At 35.3% G+C, this 19,164-nt stretch overlaps 1 protein-coding gene across 4 annotated transcripts in view; it reads right to left on the reverse strand.

The window, feature by feature from the left end:
* Positions 1-3,216: 3,216 nt before the first annotated feature.
* Positions 3,217-19,164, reverse strand: part of SLC8A1 (solute carrier family 8 member A1) — a 365,779-nt gene continuing 349,831 nt past the window's right edge. For all 4 annotated transcript variants that reach the window (XM_051975165.1, XM_051975164.1, XM_051975162.1 and 1 more), the window contains one exon: positions 3,217-6,488. In XM_051975165.1, coding sequence (XP_051831125.1) covers positions 6,112-6,488 — 377 coding nt within the window. In that variant the 3' untranslated portion in view covers positions 3,217-6,111. The remainder of the gene's footprint in view (positions 6,489-19,164) is intronic.

Below are 19,164 nucleotides of genomic sequence, written 5' to 3' on the forward strand. Positions count from 1 at the left end.
AATTATTGTATAATTATGGGGTTTTGTCTATGGCAATGCTGTTAAGACTCAAATTCTGTGAATTGCTCTTCATACTGAAATGAAATTACACTTTTGTTACTTTTTTTTGAAAGGACATTTTCTAAAAATATATTTCCATGTAATTCTTGGAGTAAATGGCTCAAATGTCTGAGATTCATGTCTAGACTTAAAATCTTATAAATCTCATTACTCAGTATTTATTGATCTGCAAACAGCCCACTGAAGGTAATGAAATTAAGGGAAGAAATTTGTAAGTGGTGATGTAAGAAGCTGATTTGGCGGAATTTAGGAAAAGAAAGCTAAAGTGATATATTTTTTAAGAAGGGCACATTCTTTGAATAGTGGCTTGGTTGAACTAATTTTAGAGACTGTCATCACTCAGGTAAAATTATGGTTTTAGGTGAAAATTCTCTCTTGTTAAGGCTGAGTTAAGATTGTTATTGCTTGCTAAAGAAGCTGTTCTTCAGTGAGCATTTCTAAAGTACTTTACAGTTGGCAAAACACTTTACAAATATTATCTCATTTTATCCTCAAAATAATTCTGGAAGATAAGTCACTATTATCTTCATTTTGCAAATAAGGGAAATGAAATGAATAATGGTTAAATGACTTATCCAGCTTTACATAACTATAAGTGTCTAAGGCTGTATTTGAATTCAGGTCTTCCTAATACTAGATTTAGGACTCTGTCTACTGTATCACATAGATGTCTCATCTAAATTATTGGATAAGGTTATTTGTGGAATGAGCAAATATTGATGCATTCATTTCTTAATTTAAATTTAACTTAATTTCCAATGGTGATATTAAAACAAGCTATTGGGCTTCTTGTAGCAGAATTGAAGACTTATCATGGTCAGAGTGGATTTTCTTGGACATAACTTTTGTTCCCAAAGAGTCATGGAAAGCTAAATACTCACCACTTCTTGATTGCTGGCCAGATGATAGTTTCAGTTGAGACTTAGTTTGATTTTGTCACATCCACAGACAATGACTTTCCCCCTTTTCCTTCTCGCCTGTTACTGAATGCTGCTTTCATATTCCAAGATATTTTCATGTTGGAGATAACAGTAATATGAGAATATATAACTAGGGGCTAAACATTTTCACCATTTTTACCCACCTACTTGCCAGGTTTTTAAATGAGACAGGAGTTCAGAGTACTTCAAATAAATTTAAATGGCTTGAATGAGGTGGCTGCTGGGGTACCTTCAATTAAAAAATTCTATGATCCTGTGCTTCTTTGTGATGGGACAGAAAAAACTCACATGCTCTTCAAAGAATAATTATAGCCAAAACAACGATAAAAGGACACAGTTCCAAAGAAAGGGTACAGATTCAACTTACAGATTATATCTAGCCTTCAATAAAGTTTGAAGGAACTTTTAAAAAATCCAAACATTTTAGCATATTCTTTTTATGTAAATTAAATCTGGCCTTTTTTTTTTTTTTTGCTCCATTTTTAAAATATAAAGATCATTTTTACTTTTATCTGATGAAACTTTGCTTTTGTTCAGTTTTATTAACAAGTCCTTGGGAAGAAGGTGATATCATAAACTACAAAATCAAATACCAACGCTGATTACTAGTGTTGCACACGGTCATCAGGAAATAGACAACCAAGATCTACTTGAGGTTTTAAGAATGATTTTTGGACAAAAGAATCCAGTTGAAAATAGGAGTTGAGAATCAGTCTGGGATTTTACATGAAGGGCTAAAGAAAAATTTTAATTGGCTACTCACTATTTTGATGATTTAAGGATTACTTTTCATGTTGAAAGTCTTCAGGGATTCTCTTATGGACAAGGCAAAGAGTCGGGCTGACAGAGGGCCTTCTGCCAGGGCCATTTTGACTATAGTGAGTGAAAGGAGTTAATGGAGCTTAATGATAATAATAGGCAACATTTCTAGTGTGCTTACTTTGTGCTAGGAACTGTGCAAAGCACTTTACCATTATGATCTCATTTGATCTTCACAACAACTTTGGGAGGTAGGTGGTATTATTCCCATTTTACAGATAGGCAAACAGAGAGGTTAAGTGACTTTCTCGGTATTGGACAATAGTAAATACTCTATGCTGGATTCGACCTCAGATTTTTCTGTCTCCAGACCTGGGCACTCTATCCATTGTATCACTTAGCTGCCCCTAACATGGGAAGACTAAAATTACAGTGATACATGCAAGGAAAATGATGACAACATTGACAAAAAAATGACAATAAAGTACAATTTTGAAAGTTGGTTAGAATTTTAGAACTGGTCAAATCTTTGTATTAAGCATTATCTGAGGCCAAATTATGTGAAGAGAAAAGGTTTGACTCATTCTCTTAAACCAAGATCAGGGGGCATAAGAGATGGAGATGACATTTTCTTTGACCCCATTAAGTCACTGAAATTATATATTATTTCCATCACCTGGAAAATGAATGTGATACATGTGAGCTGCAGCAGAACATTGCCATAGAAAATGCCCATCAAGAAAAAGGAGAAGGGGTTAGAATTGTAAAGTGCTAGCTCAGTGATTACCAGCATGGGTTAAAAAAATCTTCTGATGCTCAAAGTGCCTACACATTTCCTCTTACTACAACTTGCCTTGATCCAAGTTTCCCAATTTTTTGATTGTAACATGTAAGTTGTACTTCTTACTCAGTTGTCAAGTACAATCCTTCTAACTACTGAGTTTATGAAGGGCACTATAATGTATGATGTTAAAGAATCTATGCACTTAAATCTTAGTGAGTTGTTGAAATGTGAAGCCCCTGATCAGCCTCATTGCATCTCTCTGATTTGAGATAACAACATGAATATTGACCAGAGAACCATGGATGCAATTACTGGCTATTGACAGAATATGAGCACAGTAGGATGACAAATACGATGATAAAAACAAATATTAGAACAATGTCAAATTATTACGTGCTCCCTTCATTTTGCCCAGGGCTAACCATCCCTCCTCTTATGAAGTCCACCAAACTATTACTCTTATATCCAAGGGTTGTCTTAGAACATTAGAAATTAACCCAACAGCTGTCATATGGGAGAGGCTGAACATTGGGAATCTCTTTTCCATCATTTGTATGATATCACTTTCTCATTTTTTTTATTCTTCAAATCTTAAAAAATCAAAAAGAGATAACTAGATGACGATGATAAGAGGAAAATCATTTGATACAGAACATGCTGTGTCATTACCAGTTAAATCAGAAACAATTAGAAACTTTATTTGTCTGTGTCAATGATGTGTACCATTTATAAGGAAGAGTACTCTCTTCCTAAATCTGTGCACAATACACACAAAATGAAAGAATCAAACAAACTAAATGAAATAACTTTACACAAATATAATAATAATAATAATAATTACAAGAACCCTGAACAACCAGATTCTAGTATTGATGTTTTCCTTACTAAAACAAAAAGAAGGAAAAAAAAAAACATCAAACAAAAAGCCCAGAAAACCCCAAAACAAAACACTTCACCTCTTTAAAAGTAAAAATGACAAAGATTTCATTATATTTTTTCGGTGAAAATCCTTTATGGGGATGTGATCATTCCAAATGTGATTAAAAAGGTGTGCAAAGAATTTTAATTGATTACAGAACTCACATATGTGATTATCATTACTTGACAGTTTCTATTTTAGTTTTGTATTTAGGCAGCTGCCTTTGAGTTTACTGCTGATTGTCATGTACCAGGAATAGGTCTCTGATTGATAAGAACAGAAGGGTACAAGGGAGACTGCAGCCTAGTCCTGCCCATAAAAAACTAGATCATCTCATTATTTTGAACTTCCAACATGAATCTACATTTGCATACATCCTGTTATACTCTTGGTTTAAGTACCTGTCACATAGTATAAATGCTTAATAAATGCTTAGTAACTGATAGATTGATTGCCAGATTCAGCAAAGTATAAATAAGGGGTTATTCTAAACTCATATGTTCATTTCAACATAGAAAAGGAGACATAGTTTGGAGATACCTGAAAAGAGTTGCTCTTGACATTTTTTTTTAACTAGACTGAATTACTGTTCCTTTAATTTGGGTCATGATTTATTCTTCCTTTTGTCATTTAGATGACCTCAAGGTAGAATTGTCTCTACGAGGGTTCATTTTTTACTTTTGACTTTTACATTATTTTTACAAGAACAATGAGGTGAGGATGAGGGGAGAAATGTTATAACAAATATACATCCAGGTTTCAATGAAGGTAATGAAACCTTGATACTTTGGGACCAATGAAAATGGCCAGTAATTTTCTAAGCCTAGAGTCGATCTTTATGTAAAAACATCAGTGATGCATATTTATTGTCATCCACTTATCATGTCATCTACTTTATTCCTTAGGTTCTTTGAAACTAAAAGAATTATCCTATTTAAAGGGCTAGAACCTTGCTTAATTTCTTACTGATTTAATTGGATCTTAAGTGAGATATAAAGGAAGTATCCTTTTAAAAGCTCATTGGTCAATTTTACCTTATTGCCCGTAGATACACAGTGGTATATATAGTAAGAAAAAGAGAGCCTAACCTAGTCTTTCAAAAAAAAACAAACCCAGAACCAAATTCCAAACAGAACTTGTCCTCTTCCCTCATTATCTATCATTTGTGGCAGGCAAAAAAAAAAAAAAAAAAAAAAAAAAGTGAAATAAATACTGTTGGAAAAACCACATGTCTTCAAAACCTAGGCACACTTCACTCGTTGATTTATATAATGTCTCTCATCAAAGTAATTTAGTGATTTTTTTACATGCTTTGGTTTTGAGTTCCATATAGACAGATGATGATTTACAGAGATGTTTTGAGATTTGCCTGGTGGCTCCTCAACAATAGCTATAACTTCTCTGTTCAATTATTGCTTCTTAGAAATTGATGTGCAGATGCATGAAAGAAAAAAAATATTCTCCTCCTATTTCAAAATAATCAAATCCAATCATAAAATAAAAAATTGTGAAAAAACAAACTCACTCATGTCTTCAATGTTCAATCAACATTGTTGAATGGGATAACAGTTTTTGTTATACTATTCTATATACAGATTTTTTTTCTTTTTTTTTCCTTTTTTTTCTTTTTTTTCAATCCATGCACAGTGTAAAAAGTATCAGAACAACGTTCTCTAACAGGAGTATGAAGAAGAAGCAAATGTTCAGAAAAGACTGCATTGAGATTGTATAGGGCATGGATATTAACAAAAATAAAATTGACAAGACAGTCCTTGTGAGGACCACAAAGAAACTGTTTTCGGACAGATGGTTTGAATGGAGGCTAATGATATGCAAATGGAAAGGAATAGTGTGCTCTTGGAACACTTTAACAATAACAATTATTATGATTTTGGTGGGGGAAGCACACTGGAGGAGGGAGCTGGGGGCACTGGATAGTGGAGGGAGCTATTTTAATGGTAGACTAAGAAATTAAAAGAGAAGGACCAAAGTGTTGTTATTTTCTTGAGAACCTTAAGAGGTTATCCTTGTGATCACTAAATAAGAATGGGACATTAATGTAAGGATGGGAGAGTGCCTCCCTGGTTAGGTGGCTAGGACATAATCTGAACCCAGAATCCTTTACCTGTCTTCCTTTAGTACATACTCACATGCTTCCTCCTGGAAACAGATTCGCCTCTGCATAAGTTCTGAAGATAAGCATGGTGTTTCATAATAAAATAATGAAAACCCCCACCCCTGGCCCTTCCATACCCCTCCTTTGCCCAGATGCTTAATTTAAAAAAAAGTAATCTGGTTGATTTTAATTGATAACTGAAAGCCCATGTTGCGCTTAGATCAGTCATTTAAAAAAAAAACAAAAAACAAAACAAAACAAAAAAAGTAGTCTATCAATCTCAAGAGTACACCTTTCTAGGTAGAGTTGCAAAGATGGCCCTGCATCCATGCTTGTTGTTCAACATGTTGGCGCCCCTTGGGATAAGAACTTTGTTGGTTTCTTACTTCTGCCCTAGTACAAAGTATTCTCTTGAAACTGTATTCCATCAGCAGGTAAGTGGACATGACAAATGTCAGTTTCCTCTGTTCGTTATACATATATCTTTATATATATATTTATATATATAAATTTACTATATCTGATTGTTCCTTTAGAAGCCTTTTATGTGGCAGTAGGCCTCCAGGGAAGAGAAGAAAATGTACAAGAGCCACAGGAGGACAAAAAGTGAAGTTGTGAGGAGCTTGGCAGTCCGGGGCCCACCCAGCTCACCTCCAATTTCTGGTCTTCGTCGATACAGCAGTACCCCAACATTGATGAAAGCAAAAATAGTGAAGAGGGTGACCGAAAATGCTAGTGTGCCAGGGGAGACCTCAAATTCTTCTCCATGTGCTGCATGATAGATGGCAGCAATGGACCAGGCCACGCCAATTCCCAGAAACACATTCACTGCATTGCTGCCGGTGACATTGCCAATGGAGGCATCTGCATATTGGTCCTGTGTGGCTGCCACTTTGCTTGCAAATGTGTCTGAAAAGGAGGAGAAAAAAATTAGTAACTCAAAGAAAATACTTTCCAGTGATGTCCATTGTGTTGTGGTTATCTCGAGATTAATTTTTTTTGCCCAGAAACATTGACTATGATGGGGTGAAGAGTGCCCAGGAATAGGACTAAGAAGGGCTAGGTTCAAATCACTTGCCATTAACTGGATTGTGATGTTGGATAAGTCACCTTTACCTGTCAGGGTATCAGTTTTTCATTAGTCAAATGGAGGAATTAGAATAGATGTCCTCTAAGGTCCCTGTCGGTTCTGTTAATCTCTATGGAATGCCCAAGATTTAGTATTTCAAAATTTCTTTTTAAGCCCATGCTAAAGTCAGATGTCATAAAATATGAAATTCAAGTCCATTTGCTAACAAGCTGTGTGAGCTTGGGTAAGTGGTTACAAAACTCAGGGTCTCATTTTCCTATATGTAAAATTAAAAAAAAAGCAGTACCTACCTATTTATCTCATTTGATGAGGATCATATGAAATAAGAGAAGTGACCTAATAACCCCAGGTTTGGAGTTATTATTAGAAAATGCAGTGCTAGGAGATCCTATTTACAGATAAAACAATTGGGAGCAACAAGACCTGTTGGAATCCTTACTAACTGCTAACTAATTAGAGTTGATCTAATCTTACAAGAAGATTTTGGCCAGAACCTGAAACAAGGTACTAAGTAGAACTAATTAATACAAGGCTTGTGTTCACACCTTTACTCATTGGAGTTCACAAGTATGCCAGCTTCACAAAGTAAACTTTCTAACTTCAAGGGAGTCCACACCTCCCTTAAAGCTCTTTGGGCCAGAGAGCACTATGGGAGAAAACCCATAATCCCTCTCTCTTGAAGGAGCATAAATAGAGCTTCAATGGGCCAGTCAAAGAAGTTCTTCAGAGTGAAGAAGCTACAAGTCGAGATTTCACCGGAATGACATGAAGAGTGGAGCTGGCTGCAGGCTGAAGAAAGCAGAGGCAGAGGCTGAAGGACCAGACCTTTGGATTTGGCGACATTCGGAGAGAGCTCTTGGAACCAAGCAGAGAGATAGGCCTCTAAGCTAACCGGGCTATATTGGAGATAATAAAAGATCTGAACTTTTATCACCTGGCTGCGTTTTGAGAAGAAAAAGCTCACCACATTTTGGCGCCCAACGTGGGGCTAACAGACCCCCTCAGTGGATTTCAGTGGAAAAGCTCCGATCCTGATTCAAGTGGAAAAGCCTCTGATCCTGATCCAGTGGAAAAGACTCTTCAACCCAGAAATTAGGGTGAGTGCAACAAAGAAATTTTGTTAGAATAACGAGTTAAAGTAGAATTTCAGCTGAGATGGGACAGATATTTAGAAAACAGCCTGTTTCTGTTCAAGGAAAATGTTTAGAGAGCATTGTCAAAGTTATGGAAAGCCAAGGTTTAATTATAAGTTTACAGCAAATCACTGAACTTTTACAAACTGTAAAGGACATATGTCCTTGTTTCTCTCTTGATAAGGAATTAGATCTAAATGAATGGAAATTGGTTGGAGAGGATCTTTGTCAATTCTATGATAAAAATGGGCCTAACTCAATAATTAATACATATAATGTAATACAATTGGCTATAAGAAGTTATTTAAGTGATAGAATGATGAAAAGGAAAGTACAGGAAGAAGAAGTGCCAACTTTACTAGGTGAAAAGGAGGATGAATCAGATGAGAATGGAGTTAATTACAATTCTGAGTATGATACTTCACAGCAGGAGGAATTAGGTAATTCCACATCTCATGACCCTCCCCCCACAATTAACCCTTCATGGGTGGAACAAGGGGGAGGGAGAGAGACAGAAACACAGTCAGCTTCTCCTGTAAAGCAGAATTTGACAAGATTAGAAAAAGCATTAATTAAAGCAAAAAATGAAGAAGAAGATATATCTGATTTTATAAATGCATCTCCTGTGATTGAAGAGCTCAACTCCTCAGGTCAAAAAGAGAGAAAATACACTCCTTTTAATTTGGGAAAAATTAAAGATTTGAAAAAGGGTTGCACTCTTTATGGGGCTACGTCATCTTATGTGAAGATGTTACTGGATAATTTGTCTTATGAAATCTTAACCCTGAATGACTGGAAATCCATCGCTAAAACATGTCTTGAACCGGGACAAAATTTATTGTGGCTTTCAGAGTTTCATGAATTATGTAGGATTCAAGCCCAATGCAATAGGCAAACAGGAGCTATTGTACAAGTTGCTTTTGACCAACTACTTGGTGAAGGTCAGTATGCAGAGAGTTCAGAACAAATTTATTATCCCATAACAGTGTATGAGCAAATTTCTAAGGCTGCAATAAAAGCTTGGAATTCTCTCCCTGGACAGAAAGATGGAAATAATGCTTTCACAAAAATAGAGCAAGGTCCCAATGAACCTTTTGCAGATTTTGTGGGACGTTTACAAACAGCTGTAATAAGAACCATTGGAGATAATGCAGCAACAGAAATAATGACTAGACATTTGGCTAAGGAAAATGCCAATGAGGTTTGCAAAAGAATTATATGGGGGCTAAAAAAAGATGCTCCTTTGGAGGAGATCATAAGACGCTGTGCCACAGTGGGCACAAATGCTTATTATGTCCAAACTATGATGAACATGGAAAGACAAGGTCCTTCTTGGCAAAGGAATTCTAGAGAAACTCGTCGACGTTTTCAATGTGGAAAAATTGGACATCTAAGAGCCCAATGTAGATACAGAGATACAATGAGAAGACAGGGTGAGAGAAAACCCAAAACCCCATGTCCAAAATGTAACCGAGGCTTTCACTGGGCCTCTAAATGTATATCGACCCAGAGGAAGGAGAGGCAAGGCCCAGCTCCAAAGTATCAATCAAAGGACAGGTGGGATATGATAGCAGCTGAAGTTACACCCAGAGAGACTTTAGAAATTCAGGATTCTGATGTCATCAACCAACAGAAAAGCAATCAGAATTACAGTTGGGAAGAATACAGGCCTTTTAAGACAACAAAGCAATATCCAGTGCAAATGGCTACAATGTAATTACCAGATGATGAGGCGAAATCCCAAATTTGGTAAATAGAAGGGAATTAGATTAACTGCTTGGGGAAGAGGATCTGCTTATATTACCACAGATGAAGAAAGAATCAAATGGCTGACAAGGAGACTGTTAAAAAGACTTTTAAAATCTTCAGGAAACATTGGATTTCCTAACACAAGATGAAACTGTTTTAGTTCTTAAAAAACCAGCAAGAATCATTGGATTCCTTAAGATGAAAAATTGTTGATGAGACTTTTTGCAGTACTTCAGGGCTTACAGGAACTATTGGATTCCTGGCACATGAACTAATGGACAATGGATTCCTTATGGACTATTTCTAGGACTTATGGACATGTGTAAATTTTCAGGTTGATTCATGTTGTTACATTACTACTAGCCTGTGTTATATTGCTATGTGCTTTTGTAAATTATGTATAATGCCTCCCATATTGATGGATTTATGTATACCATGTATATCTGTTACAAAGTTCTGGCCCATATTGATGGATTTATGTGTACCCCTTCAGAAACCCACTAATCTGATTAGATTTCCTATTTCCTTTGGTGTTTTCATCTAACAAAAGAAAGGGGGAGATGTTGGAATCCTTACTAACTGCTAACTAATTAGAGTTGATCTAATCTTACAAGAAGATTTTGGCCAGAACCTGAAACAAGGTACTAAGTAGAACTAATTAATACAAGGCTTGTGTTCACACCTTTACTCATTGGAGTTCACAAGTATGCCAGCTTCACAAAGTAAACTTTCTAACTTCAAGGGAGTCCACACCTCCCTTAAAGCTCTTTGGGCCAGAGAGCACTATGGGAGAAAACCCATAATCCCTCTCTCTTGAAGGAGCATAAATAGAGCTTCAATGGGCCAGTCAAAGAAGTTCTTCAGAGTGAAGAAGCTACAAGTCGAGATTTCACCGGAATGACATGAAGAGTGGAGCTGGCTGCAGGCTGAAGAAAGCAGAGGCAGAGGCTGAAGGACCAGACCTTTGGATTTGGCGACATTCGGAGAGAGCTCTTGGAACCAAGCAGAGAGATAGGCCTCTAAGCTAACCGGGCTATATTGGAGATAATAAAAGATCTGAACTTTTTTCACTTGGCTGCGTTTTGAGAAGAAAAAGCTCACCACAAAGACCAATTGTATGAGTTCACAGAACAAGTTAATAGCATTATTAGAAATGACCAATTATACTCTAAGCATTTTTACCTAATGGGTCCATCTCTCTCAGAAAGGTTCTAAGTTGTGTAACTAAGAAGAACAGAAGTGAAGTTCTGAAGGCAAATGTGTATCTAGTATCATTGATCATTTGTAGTCACAGAACCATAATTTTACAATTAAAAGGCATTTTAGAGGTTACTTCATCCAATCCCTTCTTGTAGTATGAATCCCTGGTTCACACTTAACTAAGTCACACAAAATTCACTTCAACATCTATAAATATGGCAAATTCAAAGTCCATCTATATGATGGTACTTTAAGAATGCCTACTATTTCCATATTTCTAATCAATGCAATTTCAGCTAGATGAACCAACATGGAGATGATCAGTTTGACTTATTGTACAGTTAAAGAAAGAATTATGATGTAATAGTTTGCTTGTCAAGCATGTAAGACATAGGCTAAAAAAATCTGTCATATCGCTAATTACTATTATAAAAATTCTCTTAATCCTCTTTCCAGGACATGTTATTCATTCTGCTTTTTCTGTCCTTCTCACCTTCAGTTAGTTCCATCATCAACTCTCAGGAATTTTATCACTTTTAGGTTCACCTTTCCAATATACTTACATCATACTTCTTAAATTTTATACAATCCCATAACAATGACTTTTTTTTGCTGATTTGGCAATCCATCTCCTGACTCTTGGAATTTTCTTTTTTTTTTTAATTCAATTTATTTCATTTTCAATTCCAATTTTTTTCACGTTTTCCTTTCCCATCCATTAAGAAGGCAAGAAAACCCTATCATAAATATGGATAGTCATGCAAACAAATCCCCACATTAGCTATGCCTTCTCATCCTTACCCCACCCAACAATAACACCAACAATAAAGAACAAAAAAGGGAAAAGAATATTGTCTTTCTAGAGTTAAGAGAGCTTGTTTCTTTGTGAGATCTTTAGAATTGCAGTTGGTCATGATGTTCAGAGTTACTAAATCGATTATCTTTAATAATAATTGTAATAATTGTTTTAATGGTATAAATTGTTTTTTTGTTCTACTCACTTCAGTTTGCATCAGTTCATATAGTTCTTCTGAGTTTTTTTTTTTTTGAAAAACATTTCTCTCATTTCTTACAGCACAACAATATTTTGTATTCATATACACTAACTGTTACAATCATTCCTCAATTAATGAAAACCCTTTATTTCCAGTTCTTTGTCACCATAAAAAAATCTGCTATATAAATTTTTTTACATATGTATTTTCTTCTTTGTAAGAGTTTCATTGTTTTTGGAATATAATTCCAAATTGTTTTCCAGAATGGAAAATAAAGACTTTTTCCCCTTCCTGAAATTCTCTCCCTCCTCATATCCATCTTCTGGCTCTACTGATTTCCTTTGAATGCAGATAAAATTCCATTTTATACAGAAAGCCCTTCCTGATTCCCTTTAATTTTAATGCTTTCCCCTTGTTGGTTATTTCTAGTTTATTCTGCATATGACTTGTTTGTACATAGATGTTTGCATGCTGTCTTCTCCATTACAGCGTGAGCTCCTTTTGAGAGCAGGAACCGTCACATGCCTTTTTTTGGGGGGGTATCACAAGTGCATGACACAGTGCATGGCACATAGGCACTTAATTACTGTTTGACATTACAATAGCTGACCTATAGGATATGTTTTTTTTTTTTTTTTCTTTTCTCTGCTACTATCATATTGCCAAGCCTTTTCCCATTAGATGTACAATTACTTTTGGCATTAAATGTCAGAAGAGAAGTTTTGTATAAATACTACACATTACTGTATTTTTTAAAAAGATAGTAAGATAAAGATTAAGAGTTCTGAATTTACTGGGCTCTGCAGTGGGATCCTGTTCCTTCTTGGAGGCTGGTCTTCAAAATATTTCATTGATTTTGAAGCACTTCTATTCCTATCTCCAAATGCAAAAGTTCCTAATGCTTCTCAGAAAAAAAAAAAAATTCTTACAATCTAGTCCCCCATAACCAAGCTATCTAGCCCTTATTTCACATGACTTCTCTCAATGTTTTCTATGCTTAAATTGCACTTCCTTGATTTCAACATTCCCTTTCCTATCTGTGTATTCACAATGGATGTCCCCAGTATCTAGAATATCCCATCTCTCCCTATTAAAATCCCTTCCTTCCTTCAAGGTCTACTTCAGGTATCATTTTCCTTTGGAGCCTTTCTGTGATTTCTCCACACCAATTTGTAATACCTACATAGGTGATACACTAAATAGATCCTTGACTTGGAGTCAACTAGATCTCAGTTTTACTGCCTCAAACACTTAAGTAAGAGTCACTTAGCTTATCTTTCAAACTCAATTTTCTTACAGAATGGGGATGATAATAATAGCATATAGTGAGATTGAGAGGATCACATGAAATAATGTATTTTAAAGTATTATATGAATGCTAGATACATGAGATTATAAATGCACAGCACAAAAAAATTGGCTATGTAAATGTTGTTTTTATCATTAGTGATCTCTCCCTTCCCATTTTTCTAGAGCAATTTGTCTGGCCCTCTCCTATGATGTTCTCCTATTTTACTTATTTTACTTTACTCCCATTATGCTTGAGAGCTAGTGTGGTAGAATGGAAAGAATGTTGAAGATCTGTTTTCAAATCCCACCTTACTAGCTATGTGGACATGGGTCAGTCACTTAAACCTCTAAGAGCCTCAGTTTAGTCACCTGTAAAATGGAATGTGATTTGCTATCTACTTCACGAGATTGTTGTAAGCAATCTTTTCCAAATCTTAACATATTATGTAAAGATGAATTATTCATTGTATCTATCACATTCCATACATACCTGCCATAGAATATAAAGTCTCTGAGAGAAGAGCTCAGTCACTGCATATTTATATCCTCAAATTGCTTAGAACATATTAGGAACTTAATAACCATTTAAATGTCTATTGAATGTTTTACAAAAGTGATGTCATACTAATGTAGAAATGTGTATAATATGAATCTATGTATGACCTATATCAGATTGCTTGTTTTCTTGGAGAGGGAGAAAGAGAAGATGGGAGGAAGAAAAAAAATGAAAATCAAAATGTTATAAAAGTAAATGTTGAAAATTATTTTCACATGCAATTAGAAAAATAAAACAGCCCCCCCCCAAAAAAAAAAAAGAGTTGTCATATTGCATGATCTGGTTTTACTGATGAAGAAACTGAAGGAAAAATACGGAAGGAAATGTTCAACATATCGACCACCTCATTTCTTGTCTATTCCAGGTTATCCTGAATTGTGTATGACTGTACAAAGTATTGTCAGAAGAGGTCCTAGTGAATGTAGTTTATGACCAAACCAAAGCTAAACAAATAGGAGTTTGGAAGAATCAGATTGGATAAAAGAAATACTCAATTCCTTGTTCCTCCCAGTGTTCTGACTTCCTAATACAGAATGTATGTTCCAGCCTTGAATTACTCTAGCAATTGACCTTTCTTGGCTTTCTGCATACTGCAGACCTTCAAATATTCAATTTGTCTGGTCTTTTATTTCAAACAGCACCCCCCTCCCATTGTCCCTGTTTCACTGCCCCAGGCTCATTGACCCTGCCCACGGGTTGGCCTAAAGACTAGCAGGAATCAGTCTTGCCTCAGGTAGGATATGACATATGGAGCTCAAGGCATTAAACTCATTCTCTTTCCCCAAATCACTATGGAGGATAAGGAAGGAATGAAAAAAAAAAAAAAAGCCATTCTCTAATCTAGCCCAATGAATATTTTCTTCTTGATGTATTCATTCTCATATAATTGAGGGCACAAATTATGTCATTATCATAGAACAATTACAGAGGACTAAGAAGAAAGAACAAAACTATAAGAATCTTAATTGTCTCTCTTGCACTTAATTATCAGAGATCATTAGGAGTTACAATGCCAGTAGTGTCAGAGAAATAATGGAGTTTTGCTTGCTATTTCAAAGAATAGGAAACTGAATACAGGAGATATGAGGATCCCTGTTGCATAATAGGTCAAGACAAGATTAGACAACCTTTAGAAAAAGTGTCAAAGAACAATACACATATTATGGAGCTGAAGAGGAAACTGGCTGCTGGCCCAAATCAGGCAGGCATTTTTGGCTTTTGGCTTTCTATCTCGTAGGTCCACATGACCAGGCTATCTTTTCACATTGGTTACTTCTCTGGGAAGTAACTTATGTCACTGGGTTTCCCATAGTTGCTGAGACCTGTTAATTCTCAACATCTTTTAGATGTCTCCTTTCCTAATCTCATTCATCACTGCCTAAATGTAGGATCTTATAGCTATTCACCCAGACTATTGTAATAACTTCTGAATCACTCCCTTTTCCTCCATTTATTGCCTTATCTTCAGGTTTGTCCTATACCAGTTCCAAGTAATATATAATGCTAAAAACTCATGGCCTTTTCTCTGGTTTTATCCTTGACCTTTTGATATTGATGATTATCCTTTTTGATATTGTCTCCTGATTCTTTCTTCTCAATCTATTTCCAAGAATTATCATTCATGCCCATCCTTTAATTGTGTGTTTTCAAGATTTTGACCTAGGCCCAGTTCTTTTCTTTACCTATTTTTGCAATGAACTCATTAGCATCCATTATATTCATATATATTATTCCAAAACCTGAACATCTCCAACTAGATGTTCTCCAAGACATTTCAAACTTAACATATCCAAAATGGAACTCATTTTCTCCCATTCCCAAATTTGTCCCTTTTGAAAACTTACCTTTTTTTTATTGAGGGAATCACAATTTTTCTAGTTAAAGAGGTTTGCAAAAGTAGAACCAATCTTGACTCTTCTGTCTCCCTTATTCTCAAATCTAATTAGTTGTCTCTTGTCAATCATTATCTTATTATTTGTTATCTTTCCCCATCTACAATTGTGCTCAGCCTATAGGTGGTCCAATGGATAGAATGGTGGGCCTGGAGTCAGCAAGGTATTCTAGCCTCAGATTCTAATTCTGTGATTCTGGGCAAGTCACTTAAGAGCACCAACATCCCAGGGATGTTGTGAAGATCAAACATGATAACACTGACAAAGTACCTAGTACAGTGCTATTACATAGTAAGTTCAGAATAAATGTTAGCTATTACTATTATCATTAACAATAATAATAGTATTTGAATTGAATTGCACCATACTAGAAAATACCTTTTTAAAAACCACAGAATCATGTCAGTTGAGAATTAGGGAATGCTATCATAACTGCTTCCATGGATCAGAAGTAGGATTAGGGACAGTTAGGTGATACAGTGGATAGAGCACTAGCCCTGAATCCAGGAGGACCTGAGTTCAAATCTGATGTCAGACACATAACACTTCCTAGCTGTGTGGCCGTGGGTAAATCATTTGACCCCAATTGCCTCAGCCAAATAAATAAATAAATAAATAAATAAATAGGATTAATAGATTTGGGAGGATTGATGGGAGAACAAGTCAAGAGGTCAACTCTGGAAACTAGAGTCCTTAATGTTATGAAACACCCTTATTGTATCCTTTTTTCCTTTTCCACTGAAGATGATTGGACATGCATCAGATTTTTTGGAATTGAGCTATTCATTCATTAGAGGGACTGAATATTAAATTTAGTAAGACATTCATATCTCTAAGTTAATAGGAATACTGACTTTTTTTGCCTTATCTTTCCTTTTTCCTTTTCCCTTTCCCTTTCCCTTTCCTTTCCCTTTCCTTTTCTTTCCTTTCTTGTGACTCCCTAACATTTTGGCAGCCTCTAATCTGCATCTCACCTTTTCTCACTGTAATGAAGAACATCCTTTTGTTTGGAATGAGCAAATATGATTCATCTGAGTTACACAGTAGGCAATTTGTAAATCTTCAGCTCAAACATTATTTTACAAAAGTGGATATCATACAAATGCAAATTCATGTAGTGATTCTGCCGATGACATCAATGTTTGTATAATCACAGTACATTGAGAATGCTGAAAATGCTTCCAGTCATTCTTTTGTGACTCAGGGCATATATATAATATTAAAAAATGCTTTTTGTCAATAGGACATAGTCATTCCCCCAAATTAGGACAAATTATAACATACTTGATATTATTTAAATATTAGCATTTTGTTTCTACTTCATTGTTACATATATTTACATTAATCAGCAACAATATATCAATAATAGCAAAGATTATTGATTTGGAGATAGTGTTATCTGAAGTAAAGCACCAAATACAGGAATCCCAATATAATTATTCAAGTCGTGATTCTTTCCTTAGGCTAACTATGCAGTCTCCAGCAAATCATTTTTTTCTGTCAAAGAGAAGTGGAATACTGAACTCTGTTGAGTTGGTCAATACGGATAGCTTATATACTCCTTAGAATAGCACTGGCTTCAGTCATCAAGAAGTATTTATTAAAGACCTACTATGAACCAGATACTATTGGGAGATACAAAGAAAGCAAAAACAAAACAACACAGTCCCTCATCAACCAAGGAACTTATGGTATCTTGGGAAAGAAAATATGCAAACAACTATGCATAGATAATGTAGTTACAGGATTAAAACATTCAGAGAATTACTGTGGCTAAAGAGCTAAGTAAATTAGATAAAAGGAGAAATGGATCAAGGATCAAGGGGACCAAGACCAATTTATTAACCACAAAAAATGGTCCCTGAAGACAGTGAGAAAAAGATGACTGAAGTAACAATTTTGGAAGACAGAATGTAGGAAGATGGAGATATATGATGCTGGAAAAGAGGAAGGAAAATAAAGAAGAGGGAAAAAAACCCAAACATCAGTTGAAGGGAAATTTTGTAGTACAATAGTCTCAGGGAAAGAATACATTCAAAATAAAAACAGACCAGAGATGTAAAATTTACTGATTATGTCTACCTTTCATCAATATATAGCATCATGGATTTAAAGTTACAACAGAAAGAATTTCAAATCCAAATCCCTCTGAAACTGTGATTCAGGGAGTCTTAAGATCAGAAGTAAAACTGAACTTCCTCCTCAGTTAGCATTCTTTATTTTATCATGTTGCCTGATATCAACAATGTGCACTTTGCAAATAAATATAATTTCTATAGCACTAGAAAATTCTATAAAGAAAATTCAGCTGAATAACAACTTTTTAAAGAATTTTTATTTTCATCAAAGACTAAGTACCCAGATATGAAGAGCACAGTGAATTCAAATGTCAAATATACAACACATATTTAAAAGTAATTCAGTATTCACTCTGCACATTAAAAATAATAATTTCAAATAAAAAAAAGATCAAAATTCTCTCTTTAGAGAACATGTGGCAAGAAGAGCATGAGCTTAAGTCAATAGTGATATCAGTTCTGTTTTCCAAATGGAAATTGAATGCTTGCTTGCTTTGAAATTAGAACAACTCTGCTTCTCTACTAGATATGATTAGTATGGAGTCATTATTTAGCAAGGTCATCAAACATGCCAAAGACCAGCTTTGCTACTCTCTTTTTTTGTCCAAATGCAGGATAATTCAATCCCAACTGCTTGTGCTAACTCCCAATTTTTATTTGGTGCTAACAACAGTTATCTTATATCAACATAGTGTCTTCACTTCCAAAGAGTCTAGCCACTATTACAAAATGGAGCTTCTCCAACTTCATTCTGCTTGGCTAAGAATATTTATTGAGGACTTCTTTAGGACCTTGTACTGTGCTAAGTTTTCTAGTTCTCTGTCCCCAACAACTATCTGTCTCTCCTCTCAAAGATTCTTTGAACATTAGTATGGCAGAATGGAAAAGAAAGGCAGCTGATAGTTAATAGGGCACTAGACTTGGGAGTTAGATTCAACTATCACTTTGGGTACTGTGAGCACATCATTTAATTTCATTGTGTTTCTTGTAGACAGAGATTGTTGCCCCCCCCTCACTTTTTTTTAATCCTCATTATTTGGCAGTGTCTGACACATAGAAAGTTAATAATACTTGTTTGACTAAATATATTTGTAATTTTGTCAGTTTCTCAATACAGAGGATCAAACTGTTGGATTTTAACAGAATAATCTTAGTCTAATGATATTATTAACTGGGACTTTTTTTCTTTCTAAACTGAGCTCAAATGTTACTTCCCACACAAGGCCTTTCCTGGTATCATCAGCTGATGGTGCTTAGATTTAAAATTCTCTGTCTTCTGAATTTATTTTATTTGTAAATATTGTCCCTTAAGATTGAAGGTTTGTTTTTGTGTCCTTAGCACTCAGCATAGTACCGGGGCATTGTTGTTAAACTGTTCAATTGTTTCTGATTCTTTTGGACTCCATTTGAGGTTTTCTTGCAAAGATGCTGGCATGATTTGTCCTTTCTTTCTCCAGTTTAGTTTACAAATAAGGAAACTGAGGCAAATAGAACTAAGTGACTTGCCTCGGGTCACACAGCTAGTAAGTATTTGAGGCTAGATTTGAACTCAGATCTTCCTGGCTCCATTCACTGTGCCACCTAGTAAGCACTTACTTGATA

The sequence above is a fragment of the Antechinus flavipes genome, chromosome 2, assembly GCF_016432865.1.
Source record: "Antechinus flavipes isolate AdamAnt ecotype Samford, QLD, Australia chromosome 2, AdamAnt_v2, whole genome shotgun sequence".
Lineage (NCBI taxonomy): Eukaryota > Metazoa > Chordata > Mammalia > Dasyuromorphia > Dasyuridae > Antechinus > Antechinus flavipes.